The sequence below is a fragment of the Gymnoscopelus braueri genome (genome assembly GCF_963280865.1).
Source record: "Gymnoscopelus braueri genome assembly, chromosome: 6".
Lineage (NCBI taxonomy): Eukaryota > Metazoa > Chordata > Actinopteri > Myctophiformes > Myctophidae > Gymnoscopelus > Gymnoscopelus braueri.
Window position 1 is genome coordinate 37,144,264 of NC_137607.1, and position 21,196 is coordinate 37,165,459.

The 21,196-nt window shown below is 41.6% G+C and overlaps 1 protein-coding gene across 2 annotated transcripts in view; it reads left to right on the forward strand.

The window, feature by feature from the left end:
- The window catches only part of atf6 (activating transcription factor 6), a 62,213-nt gene that overhangs the window by 37,432 nt on the left and 3,585 nt on the right, over positions 1–21,196 (forward strand). For both annotated transcript variants that reach the window (XM_080431955.1, XM_080431956.1), the window contains exons 14-15: positions 2,623–2,734; positions 11,154–11,238. In XM_080431955.1, coding sequence (XP_080288081.1) covers positions 2,623–2,734; positions 11,154–11,238 — 197 coding nt within the window. The remainder of the gene's footprint in view (positions 1–2,622; positions 2,735–11,153; positions 11,239–21,196) is intronic.

A 21,196-nucleotide genomic window follows, 5' to 3' on the forward strand; every position in this document is an offset into this window, starting at 1 on the left:
ACTTTGTCTAACAGGTCCGTTCATAAAAGTCCTTGCGGACTTGTTTCCAATGAGGGCCTTGGTATTCAATTCATAGGCATATATAGTGGCACCACAGTTCAAATATCATTACAAAATAAACAGCAAAAAAAAGAAACCATAACTTAAAAAAAAACAATTTATGGTTTTTTTAAAGTTATGGTTTCTTATATAGGGCTATGCACATGTGTCATGTGACACTGGCCAATCACAGTCCTGAATAGACTGTGATTGGCCAATCACGGTGCAGGGTTAGGCGGGGTACTTTTTGGCCAATCACAGTGCAGGATTTGTTGTACAAATATCCAAACCTCACTTATAGGGGCGGTTTCACCGCCCAAAAATCACACCCAGTGTGAAGTGGGCGGTGTGGTCACAGTGGTCATCACAGTGATGGAAGAAGTGATGGAAGAAGTGATGGAAGAAACCATAACTTAAAAAAAACACATTTATGTTTTTTTTAAAGTTATGGTCCTATTTATAGGGCTATGCACATGTGTCATGTTTCCCTAGCCAATCACAGTCCTGAATAGACTGTGATTGGCCAATCACGGTGCAGGGTTAGGGGGGTACATTTGTGGCCAATCACAGCGCAGGATTTGGTGTGCAAATATCCAAACCTCACATTTAGGGGCGGTTTCACCGCCCAAAAAATAAAAAAGAGGGGGAAAAAAATATGTACAAGAACAGGGGGGGGGGGGAGGGTCTGCTGTCTAACGGGAAAATGGTACTACCTCCTCCTTTGGCCTCCTGAAAGGTGATTTTTTTTAAGGCTCTTTTAAATGAGCCCAGCAAACTGCATTTTTTGAGGGATGGGGTTAGACTATTCCAATCCTGGGTGGCAGTGCTGTAGAAGGAGAATTTGCCCATGTTTGTTTTATGGGTGGGTGGTACCAAATTGTTGTTAACGCTCCCTCTGGTATTGTGACTGTGGGTGTCGCTAACCTTTTGGAGGTATTTAGTCAGATATGCGGGAATAGGGGGCATATCGGGCAAATTTGCATTTACAATTTTGAAGGCCAGTCCCATTTTTAGTTGTTTAACCCTGTCTTCCACCCTGAGCCAGCCTAGGCTGGCAAAATGGGTGGGAGAAAGGTGGGTCATGGGCCCCAATCCGAGGAGTAGCCGAATCAGTTTGTTTTGGGAGGTTTGAAGCTTAGTCTTCAGTGACACTGAGGTGTTGGAGTACCAGGAGGTGCAAGCATAGTCAAAAAGTGGTTGAATCAGGGCCCCAGAGAGGGTCCTGAGGGCCTGAGGGTTGACAAAAGAGGAAACTCTGCCCATAAATTTGGTTCTCTGGTTTACTCTTTTGACCACCTTTGTAGCCATGCTTTCACCTGTCAGGTATTTGTCAAGAACACAACCCAAATAGGTAATCTCTTCTTTGCTAGAGATAATTGTGTCATCGACTTTGACCTTGAAATCATTTACATCCATCTGTCTGAGGGAATGTTTGGTCCCAAAGAGAATGGATTCAGTTTTCCCAAGGTGTAGTGACAGTTTGTTATCGGTAAGCCAAGTACAGATTTTTGAGAGTTCGGAGCTGAGCGCCTCCTCAACTTGCAACTTGTCCTCTCCCGAGATCAGGAGTGCCGAGTCATCAGCGAACAGGAACAATTTGCAGTTACAGGCAGCACTCATGTCGTTAATGTATAGAAGAAACAGTAACGGCCCTAGAATGCTGCCCTGAGGAACCCCACAGCTCAAGCAATCAAGCAAGCTATAATTTCTTCTGTAGACCAGAGGAGATCCTTTTGCGGCCATGGTTGAACAGTATGTAACAATAGTTATCGTCAAATAGTTATGATGTCACAATCCTCGAGTCACTACACTGTTTTCTACTACTACTGATCCGATCTAGATCCCGCCTTTTGTATTTGGTCATTTGCACACACGCATAACATGCACACAACGTTTCCATATCCACTCTAGACACAGACTGGATCAGAAACCGAACCTGCAAAGCGAATTGATGCCAGTCTAGTTTTAGTACGGACTGATGTCACACCTGATGTGTATGATATCCAAGTACACATAAACTGTACTCCAGACAACCTCTTCCCAAGTGGACCCAGGCACAGACGTTGATCCATGCCCGGGTATGGTTTTTACACAATATTCACCCTAATCAAACCAACTGGATTTTGGACTTGTAGCCAGGCCTAAGTCTCTGGTGTGAAAGCACAATTTAGACAATTTACAATTTAGGCATTTAGCAGACGTAATTAATCCAGAGCGATTTACAGTAAGCAGTAATACATCAAGTGCATAGAAATAGTAATCTAGGATCATAGGTAAACCAAGAACCTATCATCAGTCTAAACAGTATAACATCAACAAAATCCATAGTCTGTTCATTGAAACTATACACACTATAGGATGCCAGGTTTACAAATGACCTGGCATCTATCTACATAACATGCATATCTAAATGATATTTTAGCCTTTGCATAGCCTGCAAGGTCGTCCAGGCTAGGACAAGTGCTACGGCAAGTGCTACAGGCAAGGGTGGAGTCTGAACAGGTGAGTCTTCAGACTACGGTGGAAGCACCATTCGAGTATCTCTCTGACAAACATCCCTGATTGTTCTTCATCTTCCAACAGGAGTCCGGGCAGTGAAATCCAGGTTTACTACGCCCCTCACCGGACTTACAGTGACTTCTTTGATGAAATCAATCGTCGCGGCGACACTTTCTACGTGGTGTCTTTCCGCAGGGTGAGTTTTAACTTGAGCACAGCACATACTTTCTGGCTTATACACATTTAAAGGGATACTAGGTCTATTTCTGTTGATGGTGTCATGGTAAAAAAAAACTTAAAAGGGCAGTGACCAGTCCACTGTCCTTTTTAGGGATAAAAAGGACTATTTGTGGCATTTTAATACGCAGCTTTCCTTAAAAAACATCAAACATCATCTTCTTTCTTTTTTTTCATTGTTGGTTTAACTAACGGAAAAAACATGGGGCATAGCTAGGCACAAGTTAAAAGCTCACTATGCTATTTCAGGAGGCTTAAGAACAAATATTATAGCATATTCCTCCAATGTAGCAATAGTCTATGAAGAAGAATAAACAGCTACAAATATAAATGTCACCAGGACCTTGAACATGTTAACTGATGTTTAACACGCAGCTGTGTGTTAAAGAGGCGTATTTGATAGGAGCAGTCATCGCTGGCTCCGACACAGCGTCTGAAATAACGCTGAAGTTTTAGGGGGGGTTCAGTGAAGGTTTAGAACTTTACTCATATTAATGTTTATTCCAAATTGTTCATATTTTCCAAGTTCCAGAGCTGGACATGAGAATTTTTTTTTCATGATTTGATGCAGATGGATTGACTTATGAAACGTCAATCATAAAAGAAAGAAAGCGAATCAGAAATGATTGATGAAAATAAAAAAAAGAAAGGAAACAGATCACAAAGCAGACATAACTTGCTAATTGGTTTGAAATGGTCAGAGAGACACGGCCTTGCGGGCAGCACGCCGTCCACAACCCCTTTGCACGGGACATTAGCATCTCTCAACAGTCCTCGCCTCCATGTCGAGGTTTAGATTTGAAATGGAAATGCAAGACGCAGCGTCAGGGGTGAAGTCTTTGACCTTGTACACACCCATGGGTGTAGCCCCCCCCCCACCTTTTTTTTTTCCAGTCTAGCCATTTGTAATCATCAGAACCATGTTCTAGGATTTGGGGCATGACCACATGTCACCATTAATTCACTTAGCCTTTATTCAGAAGTATTTTTCCCCCTCTTTGTGATTATATAACTGCAATTAATTTCCCTTTCTTGGTATGAAAAAACACTGGACAACTTATTCAGAGGGGATTCTCTGATTGCTTTGATTTTCTGAACATTGTCATTGTACATTGTCTGCCCAAAGAAAGGTGCACGACTGCACGTGCAGTGTCTTCTACTTTACATGCATCTGTTCTGACCAAAACAAAAGGAATCTGCTGGAAACATTTTCACCACTTCCCAGAATTATAGTTATTGTTACAACAAAAACCCAGGCAGTTTTTATCTTATGTTCTTCACTGGACTTGCCGCTCCGTTTAACGATATTGTCATTCTGAGCCGTGCCAAGAAACATATGTCAATTTCCGCCTTAACAACTTTGTTTATTGGAAAAATAAGGGTCAGAGGATGACTAATTCTGCAAAAGAGAACAGCCCTGTAAATCTGAAATGCTCATTGCCCTCCATTCAATTGAAGACATGTTCCGTTCATTCAATTGAAGACATGTTCCCTTCCCTCACAGTCACGTGCGACCACAGTCTGAACAGGGAAATACTGCACGCTAATGTGGTGCAGAGGAGCAAGCCTGACTCTGTTTCTCATCAGCCTCAGCACCTCCGGGCGCTCTTGAATTCTCACAGTCTGTGTGGTCAGAGACTTGGCATGCAGTCAGTCTTGCATCATTGGTAAGATCAAGGTCAACAGACTCTTTGTCACTGAAGATCTCCCAAACGTTTTGACTCAAGAGTTGACATGGTGAGAGTAAGGACAATGGAGGCAGTGGTGCATCCTGCTTCAGGACCTCTAAAGGTCAAGTTACTAGTCTTCATCTGCTGACAGCTGTTTCACTGAACGGGGACATGGTAGTTCACTTTAACCCATTAAGATCTGAGGCCGAACAGTTTTCTGAAAAACGTATGTTGCTATATTATCAGTGGTTCTCAAACTTTTTCATGTCAAGGACCCCCCCAAAATGATATGTATTTAGCCGCAGACCCGCATCTCAAAATATTTAGTTCCAGGGACCACCATTTTTTGCAGAAAACAAGCTCATAGCGTGGCACGAAGTGACGTGCTATGAGCTTGTTTATCTGCTATTTTTTAATAGCCAACCAATGTGCTATATATAGCTAAAATCTAAAATGACACAGATGCTTTCCCGGTTTTAATGGGTTAATAGAAACTGCACCTAGTTTGAAACATGGACAGACATTTAAAAACCAAAAGGTTTTGGTCTATGTAACAGTGGGAAGAGGATCATTTTGTCATAAATGGGAACACATATACAAAAATAGCTTTATGAAGTATAAGCATTAAAGCATTTATAAATTAGAAATTAAACCCTTTTTTAAGTAAAAAAAAAATGCATTAAACACTTAAACCCTATACTAAGTTAGCACATTGAGTGCCAGAGGTTTTTAAAAAAAGGGTACAGCCAGTGCTGGCTGTTTTTAACCATTTTTGTACCTTTTTCAAGTAGTCACAAAATATTTTCAGTGATCACCGTCCTCACGGTGATCCCCTCATTACACACATAGGGGTCTCGTAGAATCGGGGATTTTTTTTTAAAACATTCGGTAATCCGTTGCCAGTTGAAAATGGTCAAAAATACATGGTAAAAAAAAGTACACAGGAGCCGAGATACAGGCTTTTAAAGTAATAAGTTAACCAGGAAGTGGATGGGAGTCTAAATCTTCGAAAAATGATATCTCCTGGTGAAGGAAAAAGGAAGGAAAAAGTTTTGGCACTCAATGGTTGGATTATGAAAAACGGTCCGGACCGTTTTTGGCACTCAATGTGCTAAGTTGACTGGATTCCCAAGGGTTCTACACTAGGCCCCCTCCTGCTCTGCACTAAACATTTTTGTCGAATGTTAGCCCCAGAATAGGGACACTAGGGTTCAAGTGGTTAAGCGAGGACAAATTAACAGAAATTATTTAATTCAATTTAACATAAAAAAAACATGATAACACAAGATTATAATTATAAGTATCACAAGATCACGCATACTCAACATCACAAGATTATGATAATTGTCTTGATGGGCAGATGTGTGCACTGCTGAACCCTCTCAAGTCTTTCCATGGAGCAGAGTTCTGGACCTCTGCCTTTCCTCGCTGTCTGTTTGGATTTGGTCTCATCTCATCGCTAACGCTATTACAATTATAATGTTGGAACAGGAACACGGGTTCTCATAACAACAAAAACATTGATTACTGTTCAGTGGTGGAAAAAAGTATTCAAATGTTTTACTTAAGTAAAAGTATCAATACTGCAATGTAGAAATACTCTGTTACTTGAGAGTAAAAGTACAAAAGTATTGGTATCAAAATGTACTTAAAGCGCAGGGCACGGTGGCGCAGTCGGTAGTGCTGTCGCCTCACAGCTAGAAGGTCCTGGGTTCGATTCCCGCCGGGGGCGCTGTGGGCGCTGGGGGCGTGTCTTCTCCTCCGCGTCATCAGCGCCCATACCCTAGGTGGGGTTGGTGAAAGGGCCTTTCTGTGTGGAGTTGGCATGTTCTCCCCGTGTCTCCTAGGGTAGTTAATACCCTCACAAAAACATGTAGTAATCCTGGTCACTATACTGCCTCCCCCTGGTCAGCCAGGGCGCCTGATGGAGGGGAAGGGAACTGGTTGGAATAACGTGTTCCTTCCACGCGCTACGTCCAGCCAGGGAAACTCCCCCCTGTCAGGTGACAAGAAGGTCAGTTGGCTCTCATGCATTGAAGGAGGCATGAGCTCGGCCCTGGCCTCCTTAGGCTGGTGGGGGGAGTGTAGTGCCCAGGATCACTTAGCAAATTGGCACGGGTGAAAAAAAGGGTTACAAAAATCGAGGGATAAAAATTATTTAAAAAAAAAAAATGTACTTAAAGTACCAAAAGTAGAAAGTACTCATTACGCAGAATGTCCCATTTCAAAATTTTCAAATGTATAAATTGAATACAAATATTTTGAAAATAGCTGATCTACAAGCTAACAATGCGTCGCATTGTGAGCTTGTAGATCGGCTATTTTCAAATGGCCGAAATGTATATTGGGCTGAAGTGGGAAATGTGTGTTTTGTACTAATAATCAAAATCTACAAAGTATTTTTCAAATAATTGTAGTGTAGTAAAGGTATAATATTTGCCACTATGAGATGAGAAGTACTGGAACTACTCCAGTAAAGTAAAACAAATACCTAAAAATTGTACTTACATATGGTACTTAGTTACTTTCCACTACTGGAAACAATGTAGGCTCAACAACCTGTATACGACATGCTGAGTACACAAATTACTGTTCCCGTTGTCAAATGTGACCCGTACTTAATTTTTACAGACCTGTATTAGTTTTTCGCCCCTCAGTTTATTTGGCTGTATTTTGTTTCCTGGGTTTCAGGGTGTGTGTGTCCCTGAGAGGGGGCGTGCTGTTGTTTTTGTTCCAGCACATGTGATGTTATTACAAGACAGTCAAAGCTCTGGGCTGAAATTTGAAATGTGTTTAAAACGCTGAAGCCAATCAGGACCAATCTACTGGTGTCCTGTTGTTGGACTCCTGCCGCGTTCATCATCATAGCCTCTCAGTGCCCTTTATAGAAAGTGCGGTCAGTCTTACATCTTCAGCACTGGGACGACGTGGTCATGTTGAATGAAGACACATGGTCCCTTAAGCAGCTGGCTCGGCAGTAGAGCCAGACCCATACATTGGACATTATTTGACCTTTTTTTTTACAACATGGTTAATTATGCAGCTGATGTGTCCCGATTTTTTTTACCACTTTCAACTTTGCATCCCTGTTTAGGGCTTGTTGTTATAGGAGAACTTTTTTTTTGTGCTATTTTTGAAAATGTTTGATAGGGCTTAAGTAGTTAAATTAAATAAAATAAATTTCAGTTTGTGTGCTTTTAAGTCAAAATGTACTTTTTGCCATTTTTGACAAAATATCACTCAAAACATTGATAGTCGGTGGTCTAGGAGTGGACTCCAAAATGGGGATTGGCATCGGACTCAAAATGTGTCATGGTCTGGCTGTAATAGAAAGTGTGGTCAGTCTTACATCTTCAGCATTGAGACGTGGTCACATTGAGGTCACTTAAGCAGCTGGCCCCACAGCTCAGGGTGAAACCAGTGTTGCCATGTCTGCTTATTATAAGCGACTTTGGGCTTGTTTTTCTGTAAAGTTGTAAGTATTGGTAGTTGCGGGTTGCGTTTTTTTGGGCTTGTTTCTAAAGTGTAGTTGCTTATTTGGACTTGCTTCCCAATGTTGTTAAACCAGTGGTTCTTAAACATTTTCATGTCAAGGACCCCCAGATTATGTATTTGACCGCAGACCCCCCATCTGAAAATATTTTGTGCTAGGGACCCCAGGACCAGATTTGTGTAGTTAAATTTCTATTTTTTTTAAAACTTGTTTCCCAAGAATTATTTTGAAAGTAGCATATCTGCAGGTCTCACAACGCGTCACATCGCGACGCATTGTGTGCTTGTAGATCGGCTATTTTCAATTAGCCGATGTATACAGTATATAGGTTTAAAGTGCTCATGTGGCCTATAATAGTCGCTTCTTTTGGGCTTGTTGTCCTAGACCTGGTTGCTTATTTCTCTCACAAAATCTGGAAACATGGAGTGAAACACGTTGAGGTGATGGAAAACATAGACTTTCTACGAAAGCAAAAGGTTCGAACTGTTTGTATTGTACCGGTCATTTTGTGGTCATCTTATGTCTTCTCGGGGGTTGTTTTAGCACCTGTGACTTTTATGTAAGTGTGCCTCGAGGCGAGGTGGTGGAAACACTGGCCATTTTCTCCCTGTGGGGATTTGAGCCATTATAGCCTAATTTATACTTCGTCGCACAGCCGGTGTCGCTCGCCGGAAAACGCCGATCTACAAGCTCACAATATGTTGCATCTGCGACGCGCTGTGAGCTTGTAGATCACCTTTTTTTCGGAGCATAAGTTGGGCTCATGTCTCCAGCAAGCTTGGCTACCTGTTTCCATGGCAGCGGCACCAACCATGTCAGATTTGACAACGCTGCAGTTCACTGTTGAGGAACTGCAGTTACCTCCCCTGAATACAGACATGGGCCTTGTTCTTCCCTCTTACTTGCCCTTGCTCCATTTGTATTGTACATCTACAGTTATTTGCACAGTACAACGATCCCTTGTCTGCCCTGGCATGGTTTTAGTTCTTCACGCCTTCTCTAACCTCATTTAGTCTCGACTTTGCCCCGTCGCTACTTTCCTAGTCTTGTACAACTTTACCCTCCATCTGAAGTCTTTCCAGAGTTCCTGTTCCTTCCCCAACCTTGGCCTTCACCAACCCACCCCCCTCCCTCCCACTTGTCCTCAGCTCTGCAACCTCCCGCTTTATCATCGCACCCAGAGTCTTTTGACAGCCAAAATATGATGGCGGCAGCAGGTTTTTAGCTGTGTCCCCTGATAGACCGCATCTGTTCTGGAACAGAACGCTTGAGCCACACAAGGTGATGGCCGTTCAGGTCAGAGGTGTTTTTTTTTTCTATAGATACATGCTTTTCCTCCTTTTTTCCCCCTAGCTCTTCTTTTCTCATCTCCGCTTGCTTTTGTCATTAATGGCAGCAACTCTTTCACCACATGGCCAACTTGATGCCAGATTCGAAGAATGGCGTCACATTTTCCACATCTGTCACCTCATACGTGGAAGCGCCTACGCGTCTTTGAATTCAGGTCCAGATTTTAGTCGCTAGCGGTATTCATGGAAGAGGCAAGTGACACCATCAAGCTGACTGAGTATACTCTGTCTCGTGTGTGGCCTCAAGTGCAGCAGGTTTCGTTGTTTTTTGTTTGTGTGTTTGTTTGTGTAGGCAGTTTCAAGAGGACTGGCCCACACATGTTTGCTACCATACAGTACATACAGACGTTCCTCTTCCTCACAACTTCTCCTGAGCGGAGGGCATTGACCCCTTTAGATGCTTGCTTTCTTGACCCTCTCATTGAGTACAGAGTACCACATTTGAAAAACATGTTCGCCTGTGTGTTCCAAGCTCCTAGGTTAGATTGACTAACCACTTTCACCCTGGCTTACCCTTTTTGGGCATATTATTTATAGGCGCAATTTGTAAAACATAGAATAAATCAAAACTAGACTATTTTAGGTACATTTTGGGCCTTTATTTGATAGGTACAGTGGGGAGAGACAGGATTCAAATAGGCATTAGAGCCCAATGCAGCCCATGTGGTATGCGCCCTAACCACTCGGCTCTCAGGTCGCCCCTATTTTCACTATTTTTTAAAATGAATAATGGTTAAGCTGTCTTTTAGAGATTTAGAAACTGTTGATATTTCATTGTTTAGTGATGGTCTTGGTCATTCTTTGCACATTTCTTTTATTCTTCGTGTAATAATACGTATTATGCAGGACACCTAATTCCCTGTCCTGTGATCATCCAGTGCACAATGAGATGAATTCCTGTGGATTGGTATGGGTGTGTGTACTATTAAAATCTTGCATCTTATGATTATGATGCACAAAACAGTTGCCGCACAATGCACACACTTGATCGTTAAGAAAGTGTTGAACTGCTTTAGCTTTGAAGCCTTTGAAGTGATACATGAGAAAAAAGCTCATATGGGAGCAGTTTGATTTCCGAACGCTGCGGTTATTAGCTTGTGTAGTGTGAGAGGCTTTCATGTGAATTGTCCCCTTTGGCTATGACCATTTTGACCCCTGACCCCTTGTAACTGTATCCCCTTTATTCTGCCGTACTGCAAGTATTTTTCTGGATCACTCTGAACTGGGGGAGTAAATTCCAGGACCCGAGTTGGTCATAAGGATGTGTGAGCTCAATCTCGGAACCAGTGGTGTAAAGAAACTAAGTACATTTACTCAAGTACTGTACTTAAGTACAATTTTTAGATATTTTTTACTCTTCTGGAGTGTATTTCAAATTTTCAATATTTTTACTTCTACTCCACTACATCTCAGAGGCAAATATTGTACTTTTTACTCCACTATAATTATTTGAAAACTTTAGTTACTAGTTATTTTGTAGACTTTGATTATTATTACAAAACACACTAACCACTTCAGCCCTATATACATTTCGGCCATTTGAAAACTTGTGAAATGGGACCTTTTGCATAATGAGTACTTTCTACTTTTGGTACTTTAAGTACATTTTGATACCAATACTTTTGCTCAAGTACATTTTGAATTCCGGACTTTTACTTGTAAAAGAGTATTTCTGCATTACAACAGAGTATTTCTACATTGTAGTATTGATACTTTTACTGAAGTAAAAAAAAAATAGTACTTTTACCACCACTGCTCGGAACATGATATAATGTAAAACGATTGCCAAAGCACACATTACCATTTAATTTTGCTTCCAAAAGATTTATTGTTTTCTATTAATCACCGTAACCTTTTTATTCTCAGGATCACCTTCTACTGCCTGCCACCAACCACAACAAAGGACGCCGACCCAAAATGTCAGTGGTGCTGCCAGCCATGAACATAAATGGTAAGAACTGCCTCTTTACAGACCTCTGGTTGAAATGTGCAACATGTAATAGATGACAGGTGAGCTGGGAACAGAGTCAACAACACCTCTCCTCACAAAAATGTACTGCACGTTGCTAAAAATGTCTGTAAGGAAGTATTTTTAGGGCCAAAGTCGGAAATCTCTTAAAGCCTATTTAGGTTATATTGATCATTTTATTTGCACAGTACAGTAGTTATTCCGATCTGGCCACCTGGCGTGTTCTCCTAGTGTGTGAGCATTTTTATGTATGGGTCATAGGGGTGTGCCGATATATCGTCCCGCGATATATCGCGATACGTTTTCGTGACGATATGTATCGTTTTGGGGGGAAAAAAAATCGTTTTGAAATTATTATTACTATTTTAGTAATTTTTTTACAATAATAATAATCAGGCATGCAAACAGCCCCGAGGTGAAAAGGGTGACAACATGTTTTTTTTTTTCGGGTCAGGTGTCACACTATTGCCCTATTTGGATTCAAAATGGCTATTGTAGCTGAAAAGCTACAAGTTTGCATGTCTGAATAACAGACAATTGGACTCGAGTCATAGTGACTCGACTCGAGTCTGACTCGAGTCGCATATTTGACGACTTGCGACTCGACTCGGACTTTGAAGGTAAAGACTTGCGACTCGACTCGGACTTGGAAGGTAAAAGACCAACGAGACTTGAGACTCGACTTGGACTTGCTAGCCAATGACTCCCGACTCGACTCGACTTGAGACAAGATGACTCTAATGACTCGTTTAGTTTTTTCCCCTATGAATGATCTGTGTGTGAAATGCGCTCTTTCTTTATACAAACCCATGCTCGCTCACTCTACCGCAAATGCCTCTCTCTCTTTGTACAACCCCATGCTCACTCTACCGCAAATGTGCTCTCTCTCTTCATATAAACCGATGCTCACTCTACCGCATATGCGCTATCTCTCTCTATACAACCCCATGCTCACTCTACCGCAAATGTGCTCTCTCTCTTCATATAAACCGATGCTCACTCTACCGCAAATGCGCTATCTCTCTTCATACAAACCCATGGTCACTCTACCACAAACGCCACCACCACTCCCAGCGGGGTCATTTTGATTCTATGACGGCTGCCGTCTAGTTATCATCAGTGCCAGTGTTGTGAGGAAAAACAACTAACAAGCAACCAGGTCTAGGAAAACCAGCCCAAAAGAAGCGAGTCAAGCGACTATGGGCCACATGAGCACTCTAACATATACATCAGCTATTTGAAAATAGCAGATCTACAAGCTCACAACGCCTCCCATGCAACTAGTCGTTAGTGTTTTGTTTATGACCCCAGCCACCCCAACAACAACAGTAGCACCAGCCAGCGAGATATACGTACTTGTAAACATGAAAGTCACTCACCACTGTCGAATTTACTTTATCCATGGTAACAGCAATAAAGTCTTAGTCCGTTTTTTGGTGCGCAACACAACCCTCGTTTAAGTGAATTGCTTTCACCTGCTGCTGCTGTGCAGAGTGTGCGCTACAGGGCATATCTCCGTCAAGCCAGGGTGACCTACCCAGGCTCATGAAATTCATATGCAGGCATAGTAGCCAATTAGAATGAAATCTGCTAAAACGGACTCATATACTGATACAGAACCATATATTGGCTATATATTATGGCTGTCGGGTGGAAATCTTGTATGTTCCTTTTTCATTATTATTTAAAAACAATTTGAAATCGTGAAAATAGCCAATCTACAAGCTGTAATTATTTAATAATTAAGAAATACTATATTTTAAAGACTGAAAAATCAACTAAAGTCAATATTAGAGCAAGTTCATTCACATTTCATTTGAATGAAAATAACTTGTGGGTAAAATTCATTCTGTGAATCTAATGTGATTAATGTGACCCCTACTTCAGTCAGTGAAGTCCAGGGCTGAATGTGACATATTGAGACCTATGTAACTAAATATTGGTAATTTGCCAACACATTATTTTGTGAAATAAATGGGTTATATTTCACAGATAGTTATACTATTCTTATAATATATTAAAATACAATCATCCTTAACCTTCAAGTTAAATGCATTATTGACTTGCCCACAACAGAAAGACTTGGGACTCGACTTGGACTTGGGACCAAATGACTTGGGACTCGACTTGGACTCGGACCGGAGGGTTGGATTGACTTGGGACTCGACTTGGACTTGGGACCAAATGACTTGGGACTCGACTTGGGACTCGGACCTGAGGGTTGGATTGACTTGGGACTCGACTTGGACTTGGGACCAAATGACTTGGGACTCGACTTGGACTTGGGACCAAACGACTTGGGACTCGACTTGGACTTGGGACCAAATGACTTGGGACTCGACTTGGACTCGGACCGGAGCGACTTGAACAATTGTCTGCTGAATAGTGAATAATGCAAAAACTGAATTATTTGTTTGCATTTGCTTTTTTTCTCCCTCATATATTTTCATAATAAAAAAGTGCGTATCGTATCGAAATCGTATCGAAGTTGTGTGCCCAATATCGTATCGTATCGTATAGTTTTGTGAAATTAGTGTATCGGCACACCCCTAATTATTGGGTCACTCAGAATAGTACATTTTCTTAGTTCAAAGACCAGCTGAAAGGCTTTTTCGAGACCATAAGGTGAGACCACAGCGATGGTGAGGCTGAATAGTTAGGCGAATAATTGGGAATGAGATTCACATGTTAACCTACCTGTCCTCTTCAATTATGGAACAAAATCGTATCTGTTTGTACAAACCGATGAAGGCCGGACGGCCAAAACATTTTGTGCTATGGTTATATCAATCCTACTTTACTTTTTTTTCATATATTTGCCAAAATCGTCCAAAATGACAGAAATAGCCGATCTACATGCTCAAGCTCACAACGCATCGGAATGTGATGCCTTGTGAGCTTGTAGATCGCTTATTGTGGCTGTATTGGAAAATGTTTTAGTGACACATGCCCAAAATTGGGATGCCAGGTTGAAAGTGGTTAATTATGCAATATTGCCATTTATACTGCAATCCATACATGCCATTCACACAAAATGTGTAAATTATTTTGTTGCATCTGCATCTCATTTGACATCTGGTGTGGTGTCAACGTGCAGGGTCTTCCTTCTCATCCTCCCTTAGAAGCGGTCCTGGTTTACCATAATTAACTCCATACTATGTCCCCTCAGCCTCTGATTATACACTGGGCTATATTTGGCTATGTTTGACACACACACACACACACACACACACGCACACACACACACACACACACACACACACACACACACACACACACACACACACACACACACACACACACACACACAGATAACAGAAGAATGGCTTTCCTCAGAGTGTAACCTGTCAGACAGCTGTCCAGACGCTAACCGTCATCTTGGAGATTTGTCTCTGGAACTGTTCCCTCTGCTGCCTCCTGGATAAGGATAGGTTATCAGCCATTCATTGCCAGATTTCACTAGTAGGACTTACACACAAAGCTGTTAAAAATGAATGTAACTGTATCAAAAACTCGAGATCCGATAACAAGTCCATGATACGATATTCATCAAAAAAGACAAATGATAACTTGGGAAAAAAAGTCACTTAAAAAAAGATCACTCTCACGCGCACACGTACGCACGCACGCACACACACACACACATTCTCTCTCTCCTTCATGTAGGCCTAGAGTCACACACAGAAAGACAACAGACTTGCACACACTAACATACTCAACCATTAGCCTTTGTCTCTTCTTACAGAGCTGGTGTTTGACTAAAATACAGTCTCGATAGAATTTTATACTTCAGCTCCAGCGTGTTTACTAACCTCCTAAATCCATTGTTGTCAACCACAGAAAACACTATTAAAGGGATACTTCACTTTAGGGCCGGGGAAACATTTAAAAAATATATTAAAAATAAATGAAAAAAGTTATTGAAAATTCATGGCCCCCTCACGCATTAGTAGGACACTCTAATGCGTGAGGGGGCCATGAATTTTCCATAACTTTTTTCATTTATTTTTAATATATTTTTTAAATGTTTCCCCGGCCCGAAAGTGAAGTATCCCTTTAAGTGTATATTGAACCTATTCTTTTCTTCAGCTCTCGGTGGTTATGGGGAAGTGGGGCTACGGACGTCATTTCGCCTGGCCTGAGCTTGTTGTGATTCAACAAGCTTCTCTGGGTGGCGATTTTACAATTAGCTTCTCATTTTGTTTATATTTCCTGCGGTGATTGTCGCCCAACAGTGTTTTGCTTTTGTCAGTAACCTCGCGTTTCCACCATGTGGAAAGCCTGGTTTTCATTCCAAAGTGACCAGTGTGATCCGGTCTAAAGCCCTGTAATTTGCACACACACATACACGCACATACATGCACATACAGTTTCCGTATCCGCCCAAGACCCACACCAGATCGGCAACCTGCAAAGCAAATTGATCCCAGTTTATTTGTCTGATAGGAGTCTTCATAGGGATCACCCATGCAGAACATTTGCGCAGCCTCACTGATCCCCACAACATCTGCTATAGTTTCTTACAGGAGAGATGTTCTAAAGATCAATTAATCTACACAAACACCTGCACACATGATCGCCACTAAGACGCTCATAGCTCCCTCCGCTACTGGTAAAAAAAAATACATAAATACCTACAGTAATAGAAACCAGTCGTGGGCCCCATAATATTGTGACATATTGTTACATTCCTATTGAGTACTGCAATAAAAAACCTCAATACCTACAGTATGTCTGACGTGGTTCCACCTTGGTCTTGCATTAGTGAAGTTGTGGCCAAAGTGTTTCCTAAGAACCAACTATCTGTTCGTGCTTGGCCTCAAATTAACCAGTACTATCCCTGGTCCCTACAGTATATCTGCTGGATCACTGACACATTTCATTACTTGGAGGTCATGATCTGTGCCTGCACTGTAGACAAGACTTTGTCCATGGCTAGAACCCTTTGACCGATCGACTTCAAACTTTGCGTGTACATGGATTAAAGTTCTCCGTCGAGAGTATTTGAAGTGATCAAACTAGCAATTAGAGATGTGCCGATATATCGTCCCGCGATATATCGCGATACGTTTTCGTGACGATATGTATCGTTTTGGGGGGAAAAAATATCGTTTTGAAAAAATAAATATATATATATATATATATATATTTTTTTTTTACAACAATAATAATAATCAGGCATGCAAACAGCCCCGAGGTGAAAAGGGTCACATGTTGTTTTTTTTCGGGTCAGGTGTCACACTATTGCCCTATTTGGATTCAAACGGCTATTGTAGCTGAGAAGCTACAAGTTTGCATGTCTGAATAATGCAAAAACAGAATTATTTGTTTGCATTTTCTTTTTTTCTCCCCCATATATTTTCATAATAAAAAAGTGCGTATCGTATCGTATCGAAATCGTATCGAAGTTGTGAGCCCAATATCGTATCGTATCGTTTCGTGAAATTCGGCACACCCCTACTAGCAATAGAATACAAGTTTAGAAGCATCTCCCATAAACATGAATGGTCTCAGAAATGTCATAAAAGCCTCAATCTGTGATTTATTTTTCAACTGGTTGGCTGTTATGTAGGAACAGCAGCAACAATAGGTTTAGAATGATAATACCTAAACATCATCATTGCATTTTCAGTCATGAGATTTTATTTTGCTTGTATTGACGAGGACCCAAGGGAGTGCGATGCTCTCCAAAAATATATACAAATCCACATGTATGGAGGAGGATACAGCGAACTGATCAGTGAGAAGTTCTGGTCGAGGCGGACTGGGCCAAAGTACTGTAGGGTGTGAGTAAGTGGAAAGACATTAGGCTGTTGTTCTTGGCTGCTCAGTTGGCATCTTTATCACTGATCCTCTTGTCTTGGTCTTATCTCCCTCTCCTTCCCTGGCTCCCTGGTTCGGGATGTAGCAACAGATTCGATTTGTGTTTCAGCTAGCCCAGGGAGGAGTGAGTCAGTGGAATATGATCCTCTTACTCAGCATGGAAGACTGGGCCATTGGGAAATGCTTTTTTTGGGGCGGGGGTAGTGAGGGGTTACGGAGATGAAGATTGATGAAGGTAAACATTGTTCTTGGTTGGTCTTGTCATGGAGGAATGCTGAAGCTACACCGGTCAGATGGCCCATTGAAGTAGTGGCAAATAGTGAAATCTTAGATCTCCTTTTCCACTAATTGCTCCTAATGCCAAACAAGGGTTGCATTCAGTGAGAGACACTGGGTCTCGTAAGATGTTTTTTTTTCACCACAAGAAAAGGATCTTGGATTTGGATGATCTGACACGGATACATGCTCTCACCCACAAAATCAAAACATTGTGCTTCTGTGCTCACACCAGATGTCTTTGCCCTCTTATTTTGTGAAAACGAGTTGCTTTTGCATCTAATTTAAGGGTTTGATCATGTGGCGTTCTGTAAAGAGAAGATTGAAAACAGTTTTTCAACAAGGAGTTCAGATGTTTTGAGTTTACGTTTGTGTTCAACACATTTCACTGATGCAGACGACCCTAAATTAAGTATGACTGTAGAAAATGTTTCAATTCCTAAATAATCAGCATTATAAGCAAGGAAGGGACAACATACTGTAGCCCCATTGGTTGTTGCTGGCAATATTTATGCGATCATGTTAGAGCAAAGTGCTGGAACAAGGAATGGGGGAAGTCAGAGCTAAAAATAGTGGCATTTTTGTAAAAACAAAATGACTAAAAGTAAAGTTGTAAATATGTATATTTCCCAGAAGAGTCTTAAGCCAGACAGTGATTGACTTTGCCGTAGGGGTGGAATGATTCATTATATTAAATTGATCAATAGAAAATGTATCAAATGCAAATTTAGTAGTCAAATTCGTTCCGTTTAGTGGTTTACCATATAACAATTACTAAAATGTTCTATTTTCAAAACTTGACCAAAATGGGACTGCTTCCATGTTATAAAAGTACGTTGTTTTGACAGCTGGGTAAACACATTGAGCACTTTCAAGATGTGTGTTTGGCTATATAACATGTGGTGTGCATTTACTATAATTTCGTAATTTTATTACCTTATTTCACCATTATCTTATGGTTTAAAAACATTATCGCAGATTAATCTAATTTAAAAACAAAATCAACAGACTAATTGATCATGAAGTTAACCGTGTTAGTTGCAGCCCCACTCTGCTGTGCTAGCTGGAGTGGGAAGGTCGTTCCTGAACCGGGAGGGAGATGAGCCAAGACCATGCTGTTGAGATCCCGGTGACATGGCAGAAATCCTTTTATCTGTCCTGTAAGAAGTGGTGGCGGGTCAAAGCACACATGGCCCTCATAAACCCTGTGTACATAGGCTATATATGTCCCTCAGATGACTCGGGTCTCAGAGGCGTGTTTTAGATTCATGTAATCTTTGTTTGAAAAGATTCTGCGTGAGTGTACATCTTAAGCTTGGGGGGAGACCCTTAGAAAAGCAAAAATGCTGTCCCCTCTGTGCAGCGTGATTGCTCCAGAGCGGAGGATAATTTTTTCCAGCTCCCTGTAGCTCTCCTCCAGGAATGCCCCCCCCCCCCTCCTCCAGTCAAATAAATGGCTTTCATCTGTTAGAGGCTGATAGGTTCTGCTAATACGTACTGATCTTTTGGTCTGTCCCGGTCAATCACTGAACAACGGCGATAGGGACTTTGATGTAGGCCACGGCCTGCCTCTGTCTGACTGTACATCCACGGTTCAGAAGTTCTGTTGAAGTCACTTGACATTTTTGACCTCTGTGATTCTCCCTCTAAAAATATCTCTCGTGGCTGAATGCTGAACTCCTTAAAAGGAGTGTTTATTTAATGATCCCCTGAGTTTGAAAGAAGCTCAATCAATTGAAACCGACATGTTTTGAGCAGAAGGATTTTTCAGGGCTGACATCACGTCACTTTTTTTTTTTTTTAATTCCAGGTGAATAGGCTGTTGGGATATTATCACACGTGCACTCGCAATGCTGCAGTCTGTTTTGCCTTCTTTGGGTTTAAATGTCTAGTTAGTGTAGCTAACAGGCAGCTTGTAATGGTGGGTTAAGTGTAGAGTTTGGCAATGCTGAAGGAGTCACAGGGTCACATTTTCCTACTCTCCTAATCTAAACAGAACAATCCTATTCCCCACCAGCCCTCTTGACTAGACGCCACTCATGCCAGTCCAGAAGTTTAGCCCTCACAAGTTACTCCTATCACAAAGTTGTGAAACCATCCTTCACTTGCATGACTTTGTCATATTTATACCGTCTTAAATTATATAAAATTCCTAAAGTAGCTCTCTACTTCTTCAGTTGATTGTAGTTTTCCCTGCTCTCATATAAATATAAATATCAAATTATGTGATGATGATGATGATGATGATGATGATGATAGAGCCATTCATTTTCAAGTCCCTGGCCAGTTTGGTAGGTAATTTGAATGGCCTAATGAGCATCCTATTAAGACCTAATTCCTTCTTATTGACTCAAATTGCCTCTAACGATTCCTGTGATTATGCTTACTGATGAGTTGCTTCCTTTTGGATACAAACAGAGCTCCCATCTCAAACATGTCCTCTCGGGTGTCAGTCTCCATGCCAAGCTGGCAAACACTGTCCTCCAGAGATGCCCTCTTGAGTTTCCTCTAAATGTAATGCTGTCACACCACAGGGCTTAGTCAGCGCGCACACTAGCCCACATTCTGCCACTGAAGAGGCCAGGAAGGAACTTTCTGGAACGTCTCCAGATGGCACCGGTAAAAGGGGAGAAAGGAGACCTGGCAAGAGTAAGGAGAGGGCTAGTCTTGGCAGCCCCTTCAAAGACCTGCCTTTTGAAGTTGGGCCCTCCAGGCTGTGTGTTTTTGTGTTCCCTGTCCCACTGTTTATGCCCTGTCGAGCTGTTTTGGTAATTTCGTGAAAGATGGATGCAACCAGTCCAGTATGGTCCTCATACTGTACATGGCACGCCTTTGAAATAGTATGAGCTCCTCCAAAGCTAGGCACCTTGTTTTGTAAACTTGAATTGATTTATTTTTCAAATTATTTTGGGATTGTCATCTATTTGTTCTCCCAATTTAGTTGTTGCCAATTCCCACCTGTTTACTGTGCTCCCTGTCGCTGCCAAACACCAGTGTTGGCCTGGGGAAGGTGTAGACTTCCATGTGCCTCATCTATTCACCTGACAGCAAGGAGTTTCACCGGGAGGATGTAACATGCACAGAGGTTTTACATCATCTTCCCCAGGCCCCCTCTCTGCTAAAACAGAGGGGCCAACCAGTAGGTGTCACTAGTACAGCGACATGGGCACAGTCCCCTGCTGGCTTCTCACTGGCGATTGCTGCCAGTAGAGCCAGGCCGATATCAATACTATTGAGTAAAGGAATTCTGATGTATTGTCCTTTATATATATATATATATATATGTGTGTATTACTTGAGTAAATGTACTTGGTTACTTTCCACCAATGAAATAGACTAGAAAACGGGAATCGGGAATTGGCATAGGAAAAAGAATAATTGTCACTGGGGGAAAAAGCGAATTTTCAAATTCCACCAGTCAGTGGTGGAATTTCTGTGGTATTGAATGGAACTTCTTAATCCACACCAGCTTCCTTGATAAAGGCTATGGCCCGAAATGTGAAATAAAGAGAAAAGCCATTTCTGTGAGTGTGCACCTGATTTTCCAGCCTGTTACTTATACTGTAGTTGTTTTTCTGGGTCAGCAGACAGCACTGCTACTTATAGCCTACCAAAGACGGCTTATCTCCAGTATTTGCCATGAGGAACCTTCTTCAATTAACCGGAACTTGAACTTGGAGGAAAATGTACTGTACACCCATACAGCATGATCTTATCAAGGTATAAGAAGTACACTGTCGCGTAGTGTCTCCTGTCTTTATGGAAACATTCCGTGAGTAAGTGAGTAAGTAAATTTGTACTCTTTGAGATGACTTCCAAAGTTGCCAGCTGAAACATCATT